Genomic DNA, 24907 nt, shown 5'->3' with positions numbered 1-24907 from the left:
GGAGAGGCCTCTTTTATGCAGAAACGCAGTAAGCCAAAGCGAAAGTCTGGCCGGTCCACTATGAATGTCACCGAGGAAATAGAACAATACTTTATGAATGCTATACTCAATGACCATCCATAGCAGTAGAGGAGAATCATAAATATGCTCAGACGATCAAGAGCCGTCTTAGCTATGATCAGGATGGTGCAACCGGTTCAATTGGTATTGGGCACGAATTGATGGCTCGATGCCTAACATCTGCCCAACATGTTTACTAGCACCACACGACACGTACCATACAGCTTGCGGCCTTTCTGCATTTCGGATGTTCAGGATCCATCTCCAGATAATGTATGACATTCCAGGATGATGAAAAAATCCTATCAAATAATTTTCAAAATTGGTCCATGATTTTGCAACAACAAATGTAAAGGCCTCGCCTCATTTTCGTTAGCCGCCCTAGGCGCTACAGTCAATTAGGAGATGGATAGTCGCTGTTACACAAGCAAAATAGATCGCAATTTTCGTTTTAACGCTCATAAATGTTTTTTCAAAAAAAAAGTACCCACTCTAATAAACATCGAATGAATCACCGTAAAATCAAAGGAAATTAATTACAATATTTATAAAAACTAGAAATTAATGTCTTTAACTTTAAATATATATTTTAAGTTTTGGTTAACAAATGTTCTTCAAATTTCCTAATAACAAACTGCCGGGCCGTAGATGGATTTATAATCATTGGCTACTTATGTTTGTCATGATTGTGTTTTTTTTTTCAAATTTTATAATTTGATTAATACAAATTATGTACAAAAAATATATCGGCATCATTGAATATGCATATAAATGCTGATTATATTTTTTATTTGTTTATTTTATGCCAGCGTATCAATCGATCCCACGCAAAATGTTTACGAATAATTGTTGATTTGTTTTATGACATACATAGTGCGGGGTAACATGTTTCAAAAAATATGTGTTGTGTTTTTATGGATTAAGAAATTTCTAAAAATAAATATTTTCTCAAAAAAAAAATAAATAAATAAAAAATAACTAAACATTTAATTGGTCAAAATGATCTGTACGGAAAATATTATCAAGGTATTCGCCAAATAGGTGTAGTAAATGCACATCCATATATAATCTGCCTTATTTTGAATATCAAAGATATTTCATTGTTTTATGAAATAGTGCTTATTGATTTCAAATTCATACATACAAAGTCAAAGATGTCCTTTAAGTGAATTTCTAAATTTTTATTTCGATTTTTGTTCTTGTTTGAAGTTTTTAATGGCTTAGGATTCAGCTCTCATTTTTTATAGGCTGAAATTCAGCTGGCTTTATGTTGTTTTATAGTATAGAAATTGAAAAGCAACCAAACTCCAGTTGCGAGTTCAACTGGCAACGCAATTGAAATAAAACATAACATTATGAATATCAACTTTTCTCAGTTGCTGTCGATAATACTGTTTTGACATTTCTACAACTAGAAATATTGTAAACAAACAAAAAAATTAATAAAATATTTCAGAAAAACTAATTATATGTGATGATAAGCTCAGTGGAACTATTTTTTGATGATGAAAATTATGTTCAAGGTGTGTCATTTATTAGAAGGCATTTAAGAGATAAATCTATTAGAACTACCATCAGTTCTGTGAGTAGATGCTGACGTTTAGAGAAATGTTCAATCAACTGCTCATATTAGCTTGAAGGCGTATTTTCGACTACCAAAAGATGCCGTTGTGTACATAGATGAAGCCTTAAACCCTGATTTCCGAAAAGCCTGGCGGTCAACAGCAATTCCTCCTCTCTTAAAAATGTGTGCAGCTCTGATGTTTTTTGTGGAGGGAAGTTTTCAAAAGTCCCATAGCAATGACTTCAACCTTGGCATGGCTCAACCGACAATGTCGGTGGTTTTCGCCGAAGTTATCCGGCTAATAGAGGAAAAACTGTGTAAAATTTTGATTGTATCCAAATTAACGGAGGAGGAAAAAGGGAAGAATAAATTTTTTTATTCGAAAACTAAGTTCCAGGGTGTTGTCGGATGTATTGATGATACACACGTACATATCATGGACCCAAAAGAAGATGTTCGCCACTTTCTGTCATTCATTTGGAATGCGTGTTGGTGGGCCATAGCAGTTAAGGTCTTCTGAAATGGCCTTCCACACATCATCGATAGTGGTTTTGGTTTGACCAAAAGTCCGCACGCCGCGTGTTACATTTGGGTGTGAAGCAACTGAATTTGGCAACTGGCAACGCAACTAAACGATAATTGCCATCCGTAATCGACCCATTAGTTAGCTGGCTTGTGACAAAACATTTGTTCCATAAGCCGAGCTTAAAAAAGATTTCCAGGCGCGTCGGTCTTGTGAGCAGCAGTTCAAATTTGAATGAAATGTTCTCTTCTACCTGATCTTTCCATGTAATTGGTGGCATTCGCCTTCTGCGTGAGACATCTTCGCTGCAGCTAAATACGTCTGACATTGCCGATGTCATTATTATGTCTTTGTGGATATGTTTGTAACAGGCAAAAGGAAACAATATTGACACATGTTTCCTTTTGAGAATATGCATTGAATCACTTTCTGAGTCGATTTATCCATGTCCGTCCGTTTTTCCGTCTGATAATTGTAAACAAAGTACAAGTCGCATTTATAATCCGATTTGAATGAAAATTGGCACAAATAACTTATTTGGCCCAAGAACGAACACTATAAGAATTGAAGAAAATCGGATCAGATTTAGATATTGCTCCCATATATAGTTTCGTCCGATTTTATGTAAATGGGGCACCAAAGTCCTTATATATCTTTCGATTTGAATAAAATTTGACATAGGGTATTGAATTAGGGTTAGAATGATGTTTCGTGAAAATCGGTTCGGATATTTATATAGCTCCCATAAATATATTTTCGTCCGATTTTATGTAAATATATCTTTCGATTTGCACGAAATTTTGCATAGTGTACTGAATTTGGTCTAGAATGACGTGTGTCAAAAAAAAAATCGGGTCAGATTTAGATAAAGCAATATATATTTTCGTCCGTTTTGAGCACCAAAGTCCCCATATATCTTTCGATATATGGAATATGGTACTGACTTAGGGCCAGAATGATGTGTGCTAAGATTTGTGAAAATCATTCAGATTTAGATATAGCTTCCATATATATTTTCGTTTGTTTTGAGTAAATGGGTCACCAAAGTCCCTATATATCTTTCGATTTGCATGAAATTTGGAATATGGTACTAACTTAGGGCCAGAATGATGTGTGCTAAGTTTTGTGAAAATCATTCATATATAGATATAGCTCCCATATATATTTTCGTCCGATTTTATATAAATTGTGCACCAATGATCCTATATATCTTTCGATTGGCACAAAATTTTGCATAGTGTACTGGATTTTGTCTAGAGTGACGTGTGTCAAATTTCGTGAAAATCGATTCAGATTTAGATGTAGCTTCCATATATATTTTTGTCCGATTTAATGTAAATAGAGTACCAAGGCCCTTATATTTGTTCGATTTGCAAGAAATTTGACATAGCGTACTAAATTGTATCTGAAATTATCTTCGTGAAAATCGGTTCAGATGTAGATATAGCTCCCATATATATTTTCGTCGATTTTATGTTAATGGACACCAAAGCCCCTATATTTCTTTTGATCGGCTTTGATTTAAATATAGCTCCCGTATATACTTTCGTCCTATTTTGTTTTAATGGAGCACAAAACTCCTAATGTTTGTCAGATTGACAAGAATGTTTGCACAACGTATCAAATTGAGACTAGAATGACGTTACTGTGTTTTGTTGAATTGGTGCAAATGCAGAAATAGCTTCGAACGAATGTCTGATTGAGATTAAATTTTGAACAGTGCTTTAAATCGATTTACATAAATTTGTCCCATTGTACGCAAACGACTCTAGAGGATATAAAAATTCCGCCTGACCGAAATTTACGTCGTTTTTTCGTAGTAACTCTAAATTTAATCCATATGCATATTGAAAAATATGAACCCACAATTTTTTACAATAGAACCAGTGAGCGGAGCAGTATAGTCGGACTAGGCCGACCATACGATACCCTACCCAACTACCACGGATCTCGGATGTTTATTTCGATTCCCTTCACAGTGGGTTGTGTTGTGATGTTCGCCTATATTCGACTAGAAAACACACAAAAAGTTAAGTATTCGGTCCACTTCATCCCAAAATTTTAATGTGATCATCATCGAAAATTATAGGCGTTGTCTTTGACCATAATTGGAACTTCATGGAAAATTTTAAAGGGATCAGCGCTATATTTCCGCCTTCTAATGTGGTAATGGGTTACTAAATAATATCTGAATACGTAAGCAACTGTAAATATTTAAGTGTAACTCCCACATCCGAGTACATACGACAATGTAATTGGAGTCATTTTGAAGGTCAACCATTCCTCTTGGATACACTATAAACTTCGAGGGTCTATATGCTTTACGAGTAAATATATATAAATACAATTTTTTTAATTTTTCACACAAAAGTCAGGGTTCATTTGACCCGCTAAATAATGACCGATCTTTATCAAAGCAGGTATGCATATTCTCTGGCCCAATCCTCTTCTCCATGTAAAATTTCGTAATGTTCGGATCATATTTGTGGCCTCTAGAGCGACCAGAGAAACCGACAAAAATTAAATATTTGGTCCATATCATCCTCCAACTATTAAATTAGAAATGCGTGTCTTCATTATAAAAAATTTCGGATGCGTCTTTTTTGAACACCTGTTTATATATGAAGGAGTTGCCAGATCGAATATGTGTTCATAACAGAGATGAAAGTTTCCAAAAGACTTAACTTTTTTTTCTGTTTATACCGCGCTTTTTGTGCTAGGCTAAGAACTTTTCGAACTACCCTCGTAGGGTGACTAAATACTCGACACTGCATGCTATAGAATTTTTAATTCTTAAACGTGCTACTCACATTAAAAGCCCACACATATTTTTTTTTGTGTTATCGAATTTCTTTGATTTTTCCCATAATAACTTAAGATGATTGAGATTGTATCTTCAGGCAAGGCAGTGAAATTTAGACGGTCCATTTGTTATTATTATGACTTTTGTTAGTAATTGACAATAAATATAAATATAACAAAAAGCCTACGATTAAAAATAACAGACTGATAATCCTATTTTAAATTGGATAGTAATAAATGAACGGTATTATTTCTTCGTTTGGAGTTAAAGTTGCGTTAAGCCCCTCCATTGTAATCTAGATAACAATTAATCAAAAATGTTTTGTAAGATCGGAATCAAAAAATAAATTTAAAAACTAAAAAAACAAAACAAAAATTAAATTAAATAAAATTTTAGACAACACAGAATCTGTAATCGATACAAAGATACGGTCTTCACAATTTTATAATATGAGAATTAAAAATAAAATTAAAGGCTGTCTGAGTAAATATTACGAAAAAATAAAGACAAAAATTATATTTTAGACAACACAGAATCTGTAATCGACACAACGATACGAAACGAAACGAAATTATGACGTTTACATTTCATATAATATGGTCTATATAAATATTTTATTAATTACCAGTAGTTTGACAGATTATATTAGCAAAAGAAATGACTACTGCTTCTTTATGTTTTTGGCATTAACTAATTGGATTAGTAAAGAACGTCATTTCGGATATTAAAAATTACCAAATGTGGAATTTACTATTAAGGCAGATGTAAATTTATGTATATTATGTAACTAGAATAAAAAATACACTGATCTACAAAAAATTTAATTTTTCATATTTTATTACTTTATTTAATAAAATGTTAAACCAGTAAAGAAAGTTCAAAAGTCGAACGGGACCGACTATATGATACCCTTCACCACTTTTGGGTACATACAAAGGATACTAATATATGCAATATCCTGTAGATAGAACAGACCTAGCATCTTTGGAGGACCATTGAATTGGAAACGGGAGAAATTAAATGTGTGATCTAGATAGATATTTGAACCAATGAAGAAACCATACATATACCATTCTGATATATAGCAACAGTTTGTATGGGAGCTATAAGTAAATCACGAGCAACCGTGGCATACGCCATCTAGTATTCTGCAGCACACTGCGCAGTCCACAATTTCATCTCGATAGGAGAAACATTTATTATTTGGTGCACAAATTTCATGAACTCAGACGAAAGTATATAGGGGTTATATTTTCATATGAATATATTTTACACACACCAATACGCGTTATTGTAACTCCAATAAAAAAACGTTAGTTTTTTTTCCAATAAACGAAAAAAAAACGTTAGTTATTGGGTACACTATTTAGATGAAATCAGATGGAAATATATGCAAGCTATATCTAAACCAGAACCGATTTCAACAAGATTAAATTTAATATTCCCTGCAATATTTCATGTAACGCCACCAAACGTAAGCTCCTCTGTGAATCATTTGCTCGAACACACTATCCTAGTCTCAATTCTAAACGTTATGACAAATTTCGTCACAATCGGACAAAAATTAGAAGTTTGATGCTACATTTACAAAAATTGGGGTGATTCATTTACATAAAATCGGACGAAACTCTATATGGGAGCTATAATATATCTGATCCGATTTCAATGAAATTTAACCCACTCTATCCTAGTCTCAATTTCATCCGTTATTACATATATAGTCTCAATCAATCGGACAACAATTGGGAGTTTGGAGCACCATTTTCTTAAAATCGGACGAAGGTATATATGGGAGCTATATCTAAATCTGAACCGATTTTTACAAAACTTCACATCAAATTGGGCTTAATTCAGTACGCCATGCAAAATATTGTCTCAATCGGACAAATATTGGGAGTTTGGCGCACCATTTACATAAAATCGAAGGAAAATATATATGGCAGATATATCCAAATCTGAACCGATTTTCTCAAATTTCAATAGTGTTCGTCCTTAGGAAATATACATGAGCTGAGGCAAATTTCATCCAATTCGGATGATAAATGCGACCCGTAGTTTGCTCACAAAAATACGTGGACGTGGATCTATGCATATTTTTAAAAAGGAACCATGGGTCTATCTCGTTTCCTTTTGCCTGTTATAAACATATGCACAAAGACATAATACCCTGTACCACAGTGTAGTGAGAGATTATTTCTTTTTATACCCTCTACCATAGTATGGAGGGTATATTCATTTTATCATTCCGTTTGTAACTCATAGAAATGTTCATTTCCGGCCCTATAAAGTATATAAATATATATATTCTTGATCAGGGTAAAATTTTAAGACGATATAGCCATGTCCATCCGTCCGTTTGTGGTAATCACGCTATCTTCTTACGGAATTGAGAAAGGGTACTGAAATTTTGCATAGGGTTGTCTTTTGTCTGCAGGCAGGTCAAGTTCGAAGATGTTATATATGGGTCAACGTTTAGGCAAAGCTCCCATATAAGGGTACCCACCAATTTTCGGTATTTTGGGTTCTTGAGCAAGTTTTTCACCCGAATTCGCTGAAATTTGCTACGTTGGGTTCTTATCGGGTACCACTTTTTCTGGTAGCCCCCATTATTTTGAGTTCTTGATATTTACCAAAACTCTCCACAAAAATTATGAATATAGGCCCATTTTTTGGGATAGCCTCCATATAAGGGTACCGCCAATTTTCGGTAATTTGGGGTTCTTGAGGGCGTATATGTATCCTTACAATTGTATGTCATTGCTTACTCGAAGGAACATACTCATGTCTTTCTGCAACCTATGCTAAATTTAATTTCAATCGGGTAGATTTAGAACTGTCTGCGTATCATGGGACAAATTTATGGAAAACGATTTATAGCAAAATTTATAAAATCTGACGAATATATATGTATATGTGGAAGCTATATCGTAATCTGAACCGCATATCATTCAAAACTCAATATAGTACGAATGATGAATAGGGCTATTGGTTAACCATTTGTCTTAAATCGGACGAAAATATAAATGGGAGCTATATCTAAATCTGAACCGATTTTTTCCTATTTCAATAGGGTTCTTCCTTGGGCCAAATGAGCTGTGCCAAATTTCATCCAATTAGTATCATGAATGCGACCTGAACTTTGTTTACAATTTAATATCAACAGACGGACGGGCATGCATAAATCGACTTAGAAAGTGATTATATGCATATTCTCAGAAGGAACCATGTGTCTACCTCGTTTTCTTTTGCCTGTTACAAACATTTCCACAAATACATAATACCCTGCACCACAGTTTGGTGAAGGGTATAAATAGTTATCTGATTTGTATAGTATAGATTCTGTACTAGAATTATGTAATTCTAAGATTATTTAGCCATCGGTTTTAATCATTCTATCATCGGGGGATATCAAGGTAAAGGTTCGAGAATGAAATATAATATATCAGCCCCCAGTTAGAACTATCCCCCATATTGTGATACCTACACATTTTCGGTATAAATAATTACAACTCCAACTGTACGGTAATTCCTACACGATGTAACAGCCTCCAGAAATCGACAAATAGAAATATTTTTTCTGCAATGTCAATTTTCATATTGAACCAGCAGCTTTCACCCCGAAATAAAATCATGTGTACGTTGGTGATGGCCTGATATCGATAAAATCGGTCCACATTTTGAGTTTTGCGATTTTAGGACAAATCTCAAAACAAGTGAAAAAGGCGTTATGATCGGCCGGATACATTATATAATCTAATGATTGTAATGTATTACTAAATCGATTATCAATGTAATATGTTCACATTTTTCCCACTGGGACTTTATGCATAAGTTTTATATATGACCTGTAGAAGAACATGTGTATGCTAGTGTAACTTAAATGTATATTCTAAACAACTAAAACTACCGCCGAACTTGTAAATTCTTACAAATCAGTTTATTTATGTTTTCCTTTTGGACAATTTAATTAATTGACAATGTTAACATGGCTCTTAATGCGACGCCTTACTGGTATACAGAGAAATAATTCTATATAGAATAAAAAAGTTGATTTACAAATAAATTAGAAACAAAAAATGTCGAATCACTTCCAAGAAAGTAAACGAATGCTGGCAAAATTAGAGAATATCTCGCATGCATAGCCCACGCATACAAATTAATTCACCCAAATTCAATGATGATATAGCCATACTGGTTGGTTGCTTGGCTGTTTGGTAGATAAGTAATTTTGTGTGATTGTTGTTGTTGTTGGTGCTGCTGATGCGATGGTAGTTGGGCACCCGTCTATGGGAAGTTCTACTCATCATGGTGATGTACTGTGTGGTGATATGTGACAGACAAACACACAGACAATGTAGCAATTTTTATATAAATGAACATTACGAGTATTATAATAAAAAAAAATATTTAAATGTTTATTTATTTTTTGTAATATATTTTTGTTGTATTTGTTGGCTGTTGTTAACATTTACTCTTCCCTTTGTGTGATATCTGAAACAATCAATATTTTTACTTAAGAAAATATCTGAATATGGCTTTCAAGACGCCTTCTGTGCGTTAAATTGTTTTTGTTGTTATTTTTTTTATTTAGAGTTTGCTGCTGACTCGTACGTCACAACAATCTCTCATAGTTTCACTACTTGGCCCGGGCGACAACGGGCCAACACACAACTCACTCAAATGCTTATAAAAGCCGGTGCTTAACTTGAGAACAGATCAGTGTTCAATATTCGCTAAACGGCGATATCGAAACATTTAAATCGCCGTCGCGGGAATTTTAAACAAAAAATAAGATAAAACGAAAAACTAAAATAAAAAAGTAGAAAAAAAATCCAAACGAAATGGTAAGTTTGTCGGAATGACTCAATGCAAATGCAAGAGGGGCTGCCCTGGCCTAGCCAGTGTTAGTAAAAAACGCATAATTGTCCCATTAAGTAAAGTGTTAATCTAATAAAAAATTAATCGGAATGGACATTGTACTTGTCATTTAATACGTACAGTGAATAGTTCGTGAGCAGAAAATAAATTTGAAACCCAAACAGAACATTTAAATGAAGTTACACACACGCACACAAAACAACAAAATGTGCGACTATTCTGGTTAAAGTTCTATATTTGTTAAACACAAATAAATTTTATTTTATTTGTTTAGTGAGTAATTGAAAAAAATATAAAATTGCAGTTGTGACAAAGTTGAACATCTTCAATGAACATGACTTGAATGTTTTCTAATTTTGGAAAAAATAAAATAAATTACAAATAATTTTTGCGGAAATTACAATGTCGGAAATGTTAACTAAGTTGACAATGGTGTTATTGAAAATATGCAAAAAACGAGGTTTTAAAAAATTTAAATTTAACTAAAGGACTCTTCGTTATGATGTACTGGGTTTTAAGATTTTATTTTAAACATTTTAGAAGAAACTTCAAAGGTTACCTATGTATAAAACATGTATAAAATTTCTTTTTGGAGTTCTTGATGGGGGCTACACCAAAACGTGGACCTATAAATACCATTTGTAATACCAAACATCCTAGGAGTAAAAAATTTCAGAGCTATCTTAATGTTTGTACAAAATTTCAGAGCTATCTTAAATATTGCGATCTCTAACGTGATTTCAACAGACGGACGGCCAGACAGGCACACTGACGTGCATAAGTCGACATAGAATTTTATTCTTATCAAGAATATATACTTTATGGGGTCCCCGGTGAATATTTCGAGGATGACAAAAATATTGATAGAGGATTGATATTAGATTTGATAAATCAAACATAACAATTGGTCTGTTCCAGTACTTTTTAATAGTAAAGCTATTAAAATGGAAAATTTTCAAAATCGCTCATAGAGTACAAAGTAATTTGAAAAGTTCGTGAACACAAATCTAGTAAATATGCCAAAATTAAATGGCAATACTTTAAAATCAATATTAGATTCTTTTAGTTTCTGGAACGGAACTAATATTTTTGACAAAACTGTAAATGATGATGGGATGTGTGCCAGATAAGGTCAGGCTGTCAGTCTTGTATCTAACGATGGTTAATGCTTAAAAAAGGTTTAAATGTAGTATTAACGGGAATTTGTGTCAGGTATTTCCTTCCCTATTGATATCGATATGACCTGACCGATTGCCACACAATTTTGTACAATGAACTGTTGTTAATATAAATTAATCTCTGGCAAGTCTCGTTGAAATCACCTAACCTGTGACAAGTTTCGATGAAATCGGTTCAGATTTCCTCATGTTTATTAGATATTTAATCAAATTATCAACGGGTGTCCGATTTGTATTTGCTTTAAATTGATTTACATAATTGTGTCCCACTGTAAGAAGCAAGAGAGATAATTTCCTTTTTTTCCATTTCCTTGAGCTTCATTGCCTGAAACAGAACTAATGAATAAAATGGTAGGATATTTATGATCGCATTCAAAGCAGCCTGAGCATTGCTTCTTGATGCGCCTGAAGTGAGAAGTGACGCATACAGACCTCGACTTTCCTCTTCCAAGTTAAATGGAAATGCTTCTATTGTATTTAGCTTCCAAAACAGAGCTACCCCATCCCCGGCAAGGGCATCAATAAACCCCGCATATTGCCTGATATGAACTTACCGATTATCAAAAAGGTAGCCACAGCAGAGATGACAAATTTCTCCCCATGTCGGACAAGTGTATATAATATTGGTCAGAGTACAATGACTTGTCGATCTATCCATTATCCTCGGTCTGTTGATAAAATGATACAGATCGCTATATTTAAAAGGCATATACTACAGATCGCTATATAATTTTGCATATATACTACCACTACTCGTATCGGCTCACTTTTTTGGTATTGTAACGGTACCCATAAATTTTCTGTATTTTGAAGGTTTACGTTTATTCTAATTTAATATAATTCATTTGTCATTTTCCCGCACGCACTATTCTGGTATTACTGTATTGTTTAGCGCCTCCCGGCAACCATTATCGATTACATTTTTGCAATGTTTAACCTTAGAATGGGTTTTACAAAAGATCCAGCTTCACCGCCCTCAATCGATGGATTCTAATGACAGTTTCCTTTAACTTCAGGTTGGCTCTGTCTTCTCCGTATATCAGCCCTCTTCGCCGCTTTCAAGGAAGTTAAATTAAAAACACACAAAAATATTTTTTCCTCTTGTAATCTTGTTCATATTTTGAGTTGGAACTTACCAGAATAAACATATCCGTCATAAAATATTGGTTCCATTATGTGAAATTTCGTATTGTTCGGATCAATATGCATATTATTTATTCTAATTTAATATAATTCATTTGTCATAGTAACTCTGTTTCCATATCGATTACATCAATGTTTAACTTAAATCAACAAAAGTGAATCAAAAAAAACATTAAATTAAAAACACACAAAAATATTTTTGAATTAATATTTCCGAAACTTACCAAGTAAATGAGTGACTTAATCGTATGAAATTCGAGCAAAAAATAAATAAATATGCAAATTAAGTCAAAAACAACAAATCGTCATCATAAGATCTTACTTTGTTCCGGTTCGAAAAAATAAGGTGTGAATTCATTAGAAGCATTAGTTAAATAATGAACACAAAAAAAATATATCACAGAGTGGGCGTAAATGAATAATATGAAAACTGAAGTAATAATTAATGAAAATGACCATAGTAATTATCGGAGATAGATATATTCTAAATCGATTAATGAGCAAATGTTTGAATCATGATGTTCATGAATAATTAATTCACTGATTTATACATTATTAATTTAATAAAAAGTGGATTTGTATCTGCATAAGTAGAGTATTAACCCACTTTTGCTAGTTAAGGGTTTCTGGCATGTTCTAAACTTTATTATAGGAGCTACAATATTTTAAATATTTTAGGTTTTAAATATTTTTGGAGAATTAATAATTGTGGGTCTATGAAAATTATAAGCATTGATTTTTTTTAATAATTTTGGCGTAACTTCTATAGTTTCTTAAATAGAATCATTTGTGTATGTACTTTCGGGTGTCTGTCGACAACGTTAGAGTTCAAATTTCACATGAGAGACACAATTTTACACAGCATATCTTATTTTAATAATAATGTGTATGAAGTTGAATTGGTTCAGATTTAGATATACCTCCTATATATATTCGTCTGATTTCTTGCAATTCTCCAAGACTCCTCAGTTCGTTCAAAGGTGGAAGTTACCGCTCGCAATGTTCGACCCATTATGTCGATATAATCGGCATAGGCGAGTAACATTTGCTGTTTGGTGTACAGATTACCATTTCTGTTCACCTTTGCGTCTTGCATGACCTTTTCCAGCAGGATGTTAAACAGGTCACACGACCTGAAGGGCTCTGAGAGGTCCTTTCCGAATTTTACTCCTGACCTTGTGCCACTTAAAGTTATCCTACGCTGACATTGCTTTAAGCACCCCTGAAGGGATAGAGCTATCGAATGCGGCGAATAGTTGGAATGTGTCGATGTGTGTTTTCGTGGGACATTTTTCCAGGATCTGGCGCAGACTGGAAATTTGGTCAATGATGGATTTGCCAGGCCTGAAGCCGCATTGGTATGGTCCAATAATAATAGCTGGATAACATTTTATATGCAATGAGAAGGAGACTTATTCCTCTATAGTTGGCATGGTTGTCTTACTATCCGTCAAAAATTTATAAACTTAAAAAAACATTCGAGGATCTATCCGGGCAGAAAATAACATATTAAAACAAATAAAAACTATATCAGGTGGGCATAGAATATATGGGGCGGGACTCTTATTGTAAATTATTAGGAAGTTTTTTATTATCTGAAACAGAAACATAATTTGGAAATTTTGAATAGAAACATCAATCATCAAAAACTTCTGTAAATAAGTTTTTTGAATCCCCCAAGAAACTTGGAATGTTAAATTGCAACTACTTCGGTTCAAAACTAAGTCTAGGACCCATATATGAGGCCTATGTATGAACATGGACTAATATTGACATTACTCCACAAAAAATCACCCTACAAGAACCTGAAATCCTAATAAATCCACGTCGGTTGGAAAATGTAAATAGGACCTATATTTTCTTCGTGGAATTTCAAATGAAATCCCCTAAAGTTTCTACTAAAAATCATGCGAATTGTCAAATACCACTCACTCCTATTGGAAAATATTCCTAGGGCCATCAAAATACATAAAATTATCTGCAAAAATTGTATCCAACCCCCAAATACTTGGAATGCTAAATAACACCCACTTCGGTGGGAAATGGCGTCTAGGGTAATACAAATACATAAAATGGGATGGGACCTTCATACGAGCACATGTATGTCTGCACATGGACATGTTTTCAATATTTTCAGCGAAAATGTTTTTTACCCTGGGAAGTCGTTTGAAAAATGCACCAAAGCCCGGAGGACTGGATCTTCATAAAGGTCTACATCTTCATAATCTGCATAAAGGCCTATTTCAAAATAAGTAACTATTTCTGCAAAGGGTTTTCAACTTCAATGAATCGGGAATGTCGAGTGACAACTACTTTGATTAGAAAATGTGCCTGGGATCTTCAATGGGATATTATATGGGATGATATATTAACCCTCAAGGAACCCGGAATGTTAATGGAATCGTGAACCGATTCCAAACCCATTCCAATGTCAACTATTCTGGGAGTAGTAACGATGTTTGTGTTAAAATTTCCAAGATGTTTCATGGCTAAATCAACATAACATTGGATTCGATCATAGAGTGTTTTTTCGGTTTTGTTATATTTCGAATATTTTCAAGGCCCCCTAATTTGTCTTATTTTTTAAATATACTAATTTAAGTATTATTCTTGTTTTCAGATGTCCAGGGCGTTCAAAGCCGTACTATTACTCGCCATCTTGGCCTGTATCCATGCTGAGGATAAACAATTACAAACTAGTAATTCGACCGCGGTCGAAGATAAAAAGTTAACTAAACGTGCAACATGCAGCACATGCTCCTACGATGGACGTACGTATTATACATATGCCGATGGAACGACAGTGGAGAGATTAGTTTACCGGGATCCAATTTATCATACACATTCACGTGGTATTTAAAGAACAAAATACGCAATTTTTGGCCTACTTTCAAAATTTCACTTTTGCACTTCTAGAGCACTTTTTCAATGATTTTTTTCTGTTTTTCAAACTATAACTAAAATATGTATTTATGTATATATTATTTTTAGAAGACTGACAGAAATCACATTTGCACTTTAAGAATTTTAGGAAAGAACTCTCAATGTTCTGTGTACATCTCTCTGTATGTGTAAATAATTGTAGCTATAAACTTCCCATAATAGTATCTTAAACCTTTCTCCACTATCCACCACTATTATCTCTGTGTTTCCAACTTAAACTATTCTAAACTTATTGTAATTGTTTTTATGTTATTTAGTTTGTGTGTGCTTAACCAAATAATAACCTAAACACCTTTTGCACATTTTTTCTCCCCCCTCCATTCCCTCTGGCAAAATTTCATTTTATCCAATATAGCTGATTTACGCGTTAATGGCTGTCATGGCAATCCCTGTGGTGTCAATGCCATCTGTCAGGAGACAGCAGGCGGCCGTCCTGTTTGCTCCTGCCCACCCGGCTATAGTGGCAACCCATTGACTCATTGCAATCGTGGCGAATGTTTGGACAACATCGATTGCCGCAGTGATTTACAGTGTCAAAATGGTCGTTGTGTTAATCCTTGTGTTGGTGCATGCGGATCGAATGCCAATTGTGAGGTAAGTGAGAAATAAATAAAACTTTAAATAAATTTTCGATCAGAGAACACATGAGATGACTTCAGGCTTGGCTTGTTAAGTTGGCTTCCTGTATTGTAAAATAATAAAAGAAAACGGCGCCCAAAATCAAGTTTGACTCTGATATAAATTGACATTCTATACAATGTCATTTTAACAGGCCAGACCTGAAACTTCGTATGTGTCTCCCGCTTTAAAAAAAGTATCCCGCCAACTGAATGTGCTACAGAACAGCTTTAAGAGTATTTCTATTATTAACTTATGTGATCTTATTTCATTCTTATTCTGTTCTATATTTCTAGCCCAGAAATCACGTTGCCGTATGCAGTTGCCCACCAGGCTTCAATGGTGATCCATTTGTTTCCTGTCGTCAATCTGATCCTGGTAAGTTTTTCAATATTCTTTAAAGCTATACATATAAAATACATATACACATAAAATACATTATATCGGTCGACAACTACTGAGAAATGAACAAACAAAATACCACATTACAGACTGGTATGGTGGAAAATTCGTTTAGGACCTTCAAGATGCCAATACTAGAGTGGGACTTATATAAAAAGAAGGTTCTGCCACTAAGTATTTAAGCACCAAGTTATAAATTAGTACCACATCGGAAAACGAGGTTTTAGTTTGAAAATGACTAAAATGAGCGGAACCTTTATATGGGACTTATATTAATTATTTTCTATGATAAATTGTTTATCCTTTAAAACCCAGATTGTCAAAACAGTCACTTCGATGTATAGTATCATGAAAATACAAAAGACTTATATTAAAAAGTTCTATCAATAAGTTTTTTTACTAAGAACATGGATTGGCAAATTGCAACCACATTGGTTAAAAAATGCGACCAGGACCATAAAAACACCTAAAATAGGTCGGAACCTTTTAATGATGACAAGATTAAAATATGAACTTATGAAAATGTTTTAGGTTTAGAAAAAAGCGGTCAGAGTCCTATATTGAATATTGGTATGAAAACTCGTTTAGGAATCCAAATACCAAAAATGGTTCGGGAAAAATATTATGGGGCTATGTCAAAACATATGTCGATATGTCGTTATAAAAGATTTTGACTGTTGAGGAGGGTGAAACTCCAAGAAACCGGGAACAGAGCGAAATCGCTTTAATTTAGGATTTTGCTCTAAAAGAATTCCACCATACCTTCTAAAATGCCGAAAATGCGGCGGAGTCAAAACATCGATATATATTGACTATTTTCTGCAAAAATGGTTTTCATCTTTCAAGATTCCGAAATACCGAATCGCTGGAAAATGTATATATTGGAGATATATATCAAAATCTGAACCGATTTCAACAACGTCATTTTAGTTTGGAGCTCAATTTCGTCTCAATCTAACGTCTAACGGAAAATATACATGAGAGCTATATCAACATTTGAAACGATTTCAAAAAAAACCCAAGGGTGTTAGTAAAGGTGCATGCCTGGCTCTAGTATGAACTAGGATTATTGACTTCGCCCAAAAATTAACAAAATGGCGGTCGTTTGACATTTTTTAGATTCGCTTTTTTTAATTAAAGCGATTTCGCTATGTTAAAAAAAGGAAATAGGTTTCGACTTTAAAACCGTGTTTTTTCTTAATATCCGTTTCAAAAATTTAGAAAATCGGTTCTGTCTTAGTCGAGTTGTTGTATACCATTTACCACACTGTGATACAGGGTATTATGCTTTGTGCATATGTAAAAGGAAACGAGATAGACTGTCTTTCCATGTTAAATTGTAAACAATGTGCAAGTCACATTTATTATCCGAATGAGATAAAATTTGGCACAGATCATTTATATGTCCCAAGGACGAACCCCATTTGGTAAAAATAGATTCAGATTTAGATATAGCTTTCATATATATTTTCGTCCGATTTTTAGTAAGTAGTGCACCAAGGAGTCAAATTTAGGCAGATTGGCACGAAATTTTGCATAACGTACTGAAGTTAGGATACCCTAACAAGTACCAACTTTTATTGAAATCGGTTCAGGTTTAGATATAGCTCTCATATATTGTCATCCGATTTTTAGTAAGTGGTGCACCAGGAGTAAAATTTAGGCAGATTTGCAAATAATTTTGCACAACGTACAGAAGTTAGGATTGCCTAACGTGTGGCTTTATTGAAATCAGTTCAGATTTATATATAACTCCCTTATATATTTTCGTCCAATTTTTAACAAATTTAGTGCACCATTATATCGGGGCTACCAGAGAAATTTGACGGAAACTTATAATATTTAGTGGAGACATTTTGTACTCAATCAGAACCCATTGTACCAAATTTCAGCGTATTTCAACTGGAATAGCGGGCTCAAGAAATACCCCAAAATACCGACAATTGGGAGTACGCTTATATGGGAGCTATGCCTAAACGTATACCGATATAGCTCATCTTCGAACTTGACCTGTCTGCAGACAAAATACAACTCTATATAAAATTTAGGCGATATATCTCAATTCGTTTAGAGGCTAAAGTGATTACAACATGCAGGCAGATGTGCATAGATCGTCATAGAATTTTACGCTGATCAAAATTATATTCTTTATAGGGTCGGAAATGATTATTTCGAAAAAAACAAGCTTAATACACCCTTCATAATATGGTGGAGAATATAAAAAGTAACAGATGTACCCGGCTATTGATCGTAGGGTTAGGTCGTTTTACATACACAGATCACATTTTTAATTTAGTTAAATTTCATATCAATGGCCCTTCAAAAATGCGAGGTCTGTTAGGATGCATCTCTTGAATATAGCCAAAGTGGTAAAGGTTATCATATAGTCGGCCTCGTCCGACTTTACTACATTCCTTACGGTTTTTTTCGTATTTGCGTTAACTACATACGAGTATTTTTTTAGAAAATAATTGAGATGAATTCGACAGTTTTTCATACTTAATATATTAAAACATACGTCACTAAAGTTGAGGATAATATTTTCTCATATGCTACCTTTTTTTGGGAACCTTACCGAAAATTTTATGAGCAACATTTTTGTAGTTTTGTGATATTGGTAATTGCATTCCGAAATTCAACCTCAAAAAATCCACACAATAGCTTCCAATTAAGATACGAAATTCGAACCTCAAAAAATCCACACAATAGCTTCCAATTAAGATACGAAGCAATTTCTTTATGTAAACAAATGATCACGCCATATCTCCGAACTTTAACCTATAGCCAATATTTTCTGAAGTTTTCATACACCCCCAAGGTTTTTCGTAACCAATAGAAATTTTCTAACCCCAAAATCTTGTCGCACAGTGTTATTTAATAGTTCCCTGATAAAACAGTAGTCACCAAAAGACTTAAGACACATACGCAAGGTCCTAGTGTTTGTGTCTTAAGTCTTTTGTAAAATAAATTTAAATTGCATTACAAAAACATCCACACACAATGAAAGGTTAAATGTTGCATTAATGAAGGTGAACTGGTGACAACAACAAAAAATGAAGAAGAATGACCGTTCGACAATTGCCTACGTTATACAATGTTATACAATGCATTTCCTTAAACGTTTAACTTGTTTTTGTTTGTGATGACAGTTGTAGATGTTGTTCTGGTTCTTGTGAAATACTAGTGGAATAACAAGATACATTCGAAATCTTTCGTATGTGGGTTGATGTTACGGGGACAACAAGTTCAAATGAGAAGAACACTGATGCAATAATAAAATATATATTTTTTTGTTCACGAACAATGAATGACATCCGAATATGGATAAATTAATGAATGGGTGTATGTGATTTGTATTAAAAAAACGATTCATTGATACAATTCAAGATCAAGGTCATTTATAGAGAAGTGGTTATACTTTTGTGTTTGTATAGCTATGGCACATGTGGATTTTTAAAATGTTTATTATTTATATTGGCTGTTGAAATTCAATTAAAATCAATATTATTTATATAATAGCATTTGTGAAGCTTTCAATTGTTTGAATATAGAACTTCCTTAATAGTATTTCAAATTGAAGTTTTAAATATACGGTAATTCAAAAAATAATTACGTGATGGAGGAATCACCAAAAAAACTGTAAGGAAAAGAAAAAAGTCTGACAGTAGCGACTATATGATACTATTGGTCACTTTGAATATATTTAAGAGATATTCCAAAGATTTCAACCAAGCTCATCATGTCGTTCGGCCATACGGAGGATCTTAGGAGAATCATTAACATGAAATTAAATATAAAAACATATTTACATCTATTCAAATGCCAATTGGGTAGACTTAGGTTCTATATATAAAAACAGACAGTGAGGTATACAAATGTATTTTTTATTTTAAATTTTTGTTCAAATCATTAAATAATATCGACAAATATGCTGGCGCCTTTTTTATCTATCTGCAACGTAAATAATTATTTACATTATATAATATAAGCCATCGCCTGAACAATATATATGAATAGTTCTTTGTCTCTTGAACTGAATCAACAACCTACATTTACACCAGCTACAACCTACATAGAACAATACAAAAATAGAAAATGTAAACAATAACAAATTTTACATAAAATGTTACGTAAATTATCTCAATAGCATACGAAGTTCCGGTAGGGGTTTACGATATTATTAGTAATTTACCTAAGATTGTGGGTGTTGTGAAAGTAAATCTATAAAATATATTATTAAATGTTGTTTTTTTTTCAATTATTATCTATTTTATGAGAAATAGTTTACATTAAATTACACAGTGCTACACACGTAAACAAATATACAATACACTTAATAAATATTTTCAAATAATATTTCGTAGGGCAAATGATAATTTGTACACAATTATACCGCGAGTAAAGGCTGCAATAAGCAGAATTTTTTAAAGAATATTTTTTTTATTTTCTGGGTGGATTTTGTAAAAAATATTTTTTTATAAAGACTAAATAGTCGTGGATTTTTTTAAGAATATTTTTTCGGAAGGCTAATTAGGCGTGGATTTTTTTTAAGAATATTTTCTGTCTTTTTAAAGTCCATAGATATTTAAAAATTTTTCGTTTTTTTAAAGAATATTTTTTTCTGAACACTTAATAAACATCGATTTTTTAAATAATAGTTTTATTATATTTAAGACAAATATTTTGTTCAAAGGAATTTACAAAAATTAAAATTCTTGAGCATCGTGGAGTTTTAAAGAGGTATTTTTATACCCTTCACCACTCTGTGCATATGTTTGTAACAGACAAAATGAATCGAGATATACCCATGGTTCCTTTTGAGAATATGCATCGAATCACTTTTTAAGTCGATTTATGCATGTCCGTCCGGTCCGTCTGTCCATGTTAAATTGTAGACAAAGTACAGGTCGCATTTATTGGATGAAATTTGGCACAGCTCATTTATTTTGCCAAAGGACGAACCCTATTGAAATTGGGAAAATCGGTTCATATTTAGATACAGCTCCCATATATATTTTCGTCCGATTTAATGTAAATTGTGCACAAAAGTCTCTATAATACTTTCGATTTGCACGAAATTTGGCACAGCGTACTGTATTAAGTCTGGAATGATGCGTGGTAAGTTTTGTGAAAATCGGTTCAGATTTAGATATAGCTGCCATATATATTTTCGTCCGATTTTAGGTATATAATGCACCAAAGTCCCTATATACTCTAAGATTCGCACGAAATTTGGCAAAGAGTACTGAAATAAGTCTCCATATGTATTTCGAACGGGTGTCTGATTGAAATTAAATTTTTAACAGTGCGGCGTACCGAATAGCGTGTAGCTATAAATCGTTGTTCATAAATTTTTTCCATGGTACGCAGACGACTCTAAAACTGCCTGAATGAAATTAAATTTGCCATAGGTTGCAGAAAGACATGAGTTTGTTCCTTCGAGGGTACATTGGCATGCAAATGTAAGGATACATATGTACAATATACCCAAAGTGGTGAAGGGTATCATATAGTCGGCCCAGTCCGACTTTCCTACTTTCCTTACTGGTTTTTTGTAGTTATATGGAGCGTCGAATTCTTAAAAGGTGTGAATTTCTTTAAAAAATTGTATTTCAAAATTTAAATAAATATTCCCTAAGTTCTGGCTTTTTAAGACTTATTACACACACGCAAAAGGCTTGATCCATTTCGTCTCCTGAATATCGAAGGATCAGGATAAAGAAATGAATTATTACACTGTCCAGCACTAAAATCTTGAAACAATCGAGACCCCCAAAATCTTGAAGCTTGTGATGGTGGATATAGCTGGGTTTTGCATTATTAGGTAATTTTTTTTATATTTTTATATTCGACTGGGGGTGGATTTTAGCACAATTTTCGAATAATACTATATCTATATCTCGTAAACTATTCGAAATATTGCTTTTCGCTCTTAAGCAATATTTTTCCTCTTAATTAGATCTAAATTTTTTTTTTTGAGATAAAATCTATAAAACAACCCCATCATACTGAAAATTGCACAACTGCAAGAAAATTAAAATTTCAACTTACTTGTTCCATGTTTAATTTTTACTTCAATTTTGTACCTATTTATTGAAAAAAGCATAGCAATTTTTATTTCTATAAACATACAATTGGGAGTGAATTTCTTTGGTTCATTTTGATGAATTTGTGAGGCTATAACTATGTGAAGGAGTCAACCAATGAAATCGGGGTTTTAAGAAGAGTTGTTTGATTTGCTATTGGCTATCTTCTTGTCATATATTGTTTGTCCGAGTCAGTAGCAGTTTCTGAAATAAGTGTGAAAAACATGGAAAAAGTATGTCTAAATTTTAATTTTTTTGCAGTTGTGCTATTTTCAGTATGATGTTGTTGTTTTATTGATTTTATCTCAAGAGAAAATTTTTAGATCTAATTAAGAGGAAAATATTGCTTAAGAGAGAAAAGCAATATTTCGAATAGTTCACGAGATATAGACTCAATAATAAGTACGTATTATTCGAAAATTGTGCTAAAATCCGCCCCAGTTCTGAATTTTTAAAAATTAATTTAAAAAAATCACACAAAACCCAGCTAGGGATTTTATTTCACCATCACAAGCTTCAAGATTTTGGGGGTCTCGATTGGTTCAAGATTTTAAAGTTGAAAAATGTGTCACTGTGTTATTGGTTGCGGGGAACCACTTTTCCGTGCTATAAGTCATGGTGTATTTGTTTTTAATCAGCCCCATCATGAATATTCCTTCTACTCGAAGTCGACATATCGGTGACATCCTCTCCTTATCTGAAGTTTGGGTACCGTTACTCATCTCTCGATTGAAATAGACCTAGTATTCATTTATTTCTTAAATAATTTTAATATATTTCTAATTTAAATACTCTTCTGCAATCAATTTTTAGAGGAACAATGCCATCCCAGTCCCTGTGGTCAAAATACAAAATGTGAAATTGTTAATGGTGTACCCACCTGCTCCTGTTTGAATGGTTACATTGGTAATCCCTTGAGCGGATGTCGTCATGAATGTGATCATGATGGTGATTGTAGTTCACGTGATATGTGCAGTAACTTCAAGTGTGTTCCCGCTTGTACCCAGTGTGGTGTTGGAGCCACCTGCAGTTCAGTGAGTGGTCATCGTGCTGTCTGTGAATGTCCTAAGGGTTATATTGGTAGTCCATATACGGAATGTCGTCCCGAATGTTATGGTGATTCGGATTGTCCAGCTAATAAGCCAGCTTGTTTCTATGGTATTTGCAAGAATACATGTGATGGCGCTTGCGGTATTGGTGCCGACTGTAATTTAAGAGGTTTGACTCCGGTGTGCAGTTGTCCACGTGACATGACTGGTGATCCTTTTGTTCGTTGTCGTCCATTTACCAAGGGTAAGTTGTTGTTGTGGTGGAAAGAAGACGCTGTTGGAGTTTTGTTAATTTTGTTTTTATTTCTATGTTTAGCTGATCTCTGTGAGCCCAATCCATGCGGCACCAATGCCATTTGTATTCCTGGTCATGACAATACTGGACGTGAACGTCCTGTTTGTAATTGCTTGCCTGGCTATACTGGAAATCCTTTGACCCATTGTACAAGGGTATGTTTAATTAGACGATATTTTTTTGGGAGGAGGAATTAAATATTAAATTCCATTGTTGTGTATTTTTCAGGGTGAATGTCTGAGCAACAACGAATGTCCCGATAACAAAGCCTGCATTAATTATCAATGTGTCAATCCCTGCATTGGCAAATGCGGTTCCGGTGCTATCTGTGAACCAAAATCACATTTAGCTGTTTGCAAGTGCCCACATGGTTTCACTGGTGATGCCTTAGTATCCTGCCGCCAATCCCGCACGCAACCCGTTGCCAAATATTACAGCGATTCAACTGGCAGCTGTAATACATGCGGCAAATAGACTTAACCTACAAATTTTCTAAACTGCCATACCACCCACAGTCATTATCTTTACTTTCTTTGTCACGTGTAATTTATGTAGTCTGGCTAATGTCTATTATTACTTATGTCCTTACCTTTCAATGTAGGATTTTTCTTATTACTTTCATGTAACCTCTTCTTTATATTTTGATTTTATATTAATTTATTGCTAATTCATTGTTACGCTTATGTGTAAATATAAAAAAAAATATTGTAAAAGTAAAAAACTTTTAATTTTGTTGTTGGTTTGCTATTGTTTTTACACAATGGGCTGAGGTGACAGGCGTTGACCGAGTAAGACTTTCGGATCGTAGACCCCTCTGTCGTAGGAACGAGTTTTAATTTTAGTTCCTCGAGTATAATGGGTATGAATGGTTTTTGACTGTCTGGCCACATAAGACAATAAACCAGTCGCACTGTTGCTACTTCATGCCCTTGGTCATAAATCGACGCTGCACCTTATAGGAATCATTGCTTTGAGAGATAACACGGTCCGATTTCGTTGAAAACAATAGGTGTCCAGATTACACTCTGACCATAAAATCGTAAATCATACCTCGATTGCGTAACCAATTTACATGATTTTCGAACCGTACAGCCTCAAATTCGAAAAAAATATATTGGCCACAGAGGTTGGGATCGGATGTACGTATATTCCGAAATGAATATATTGACGACGATGTACTAAGATATGATTTTTGGATGATGACATTACGATTAGACTTTCGATTTTTTCATTGGGTCATAATATTGTTGGACTACACTGGCAACCATAAACCAACAAGGTTAACAGGGTCGTCTGATTTATTTCTTAGGTCTGCATGATAAAACCTGTCGCCATTATCATTCCCGCAAATAACGGAATTACGTA

The 24907-nt window shown here is 33.7% G+C and overlaps 1 protein-coding gene across 1 annotated transcript; it reads left to right on the top strand.

The window, feature by feature from the left end:
- Positions 1-1059: 1059 nt before the first annotated feature.
- LOC133324358 (neurogenic locus Notch protein) lies at positions 1060-24023 on the top strand. The gene is made up of 7 exons (XM_061533205.1): positions 1060-1086; positions 14770-15001; positions 15448-15686; positions 16007-16088; positions 23012-23491; positions 23564-23697; positions 23771-24023. The coding sequence occupies exons 1-7, from the start codon at positions 1060-1062 to the stop codon at positions 24014-24016; spliced, it is 1440 nt and encodes a 479-aa protein (XP_061389189.1). The 3' UTR covers positions 24017-24023.
- Positions 24024-24907: the final 884 nt, after the last annotated feature.

The sequence above is a fragment of the Musca vetustissima genome, unplaced genomic scaffold (genome assembly GCF_032173495.1).
Source record: "Musca vetustissima isolate MV318-11 ecotype Yass unplaced genomic scaffold, APGP_CSIRO_Mvet_v1 utg39152, whole genome shotgun sequence".
Taxonomy (NCBI): domain Eukaryota; kingdom Metazoa; phylum Arthropoda; class Insecta; order Diptera; family Muscidae; genus Musca; species Musca vetustissima.
This window is presented reverse-complemented; position numbering and strand designations above follow the sequence as displayed.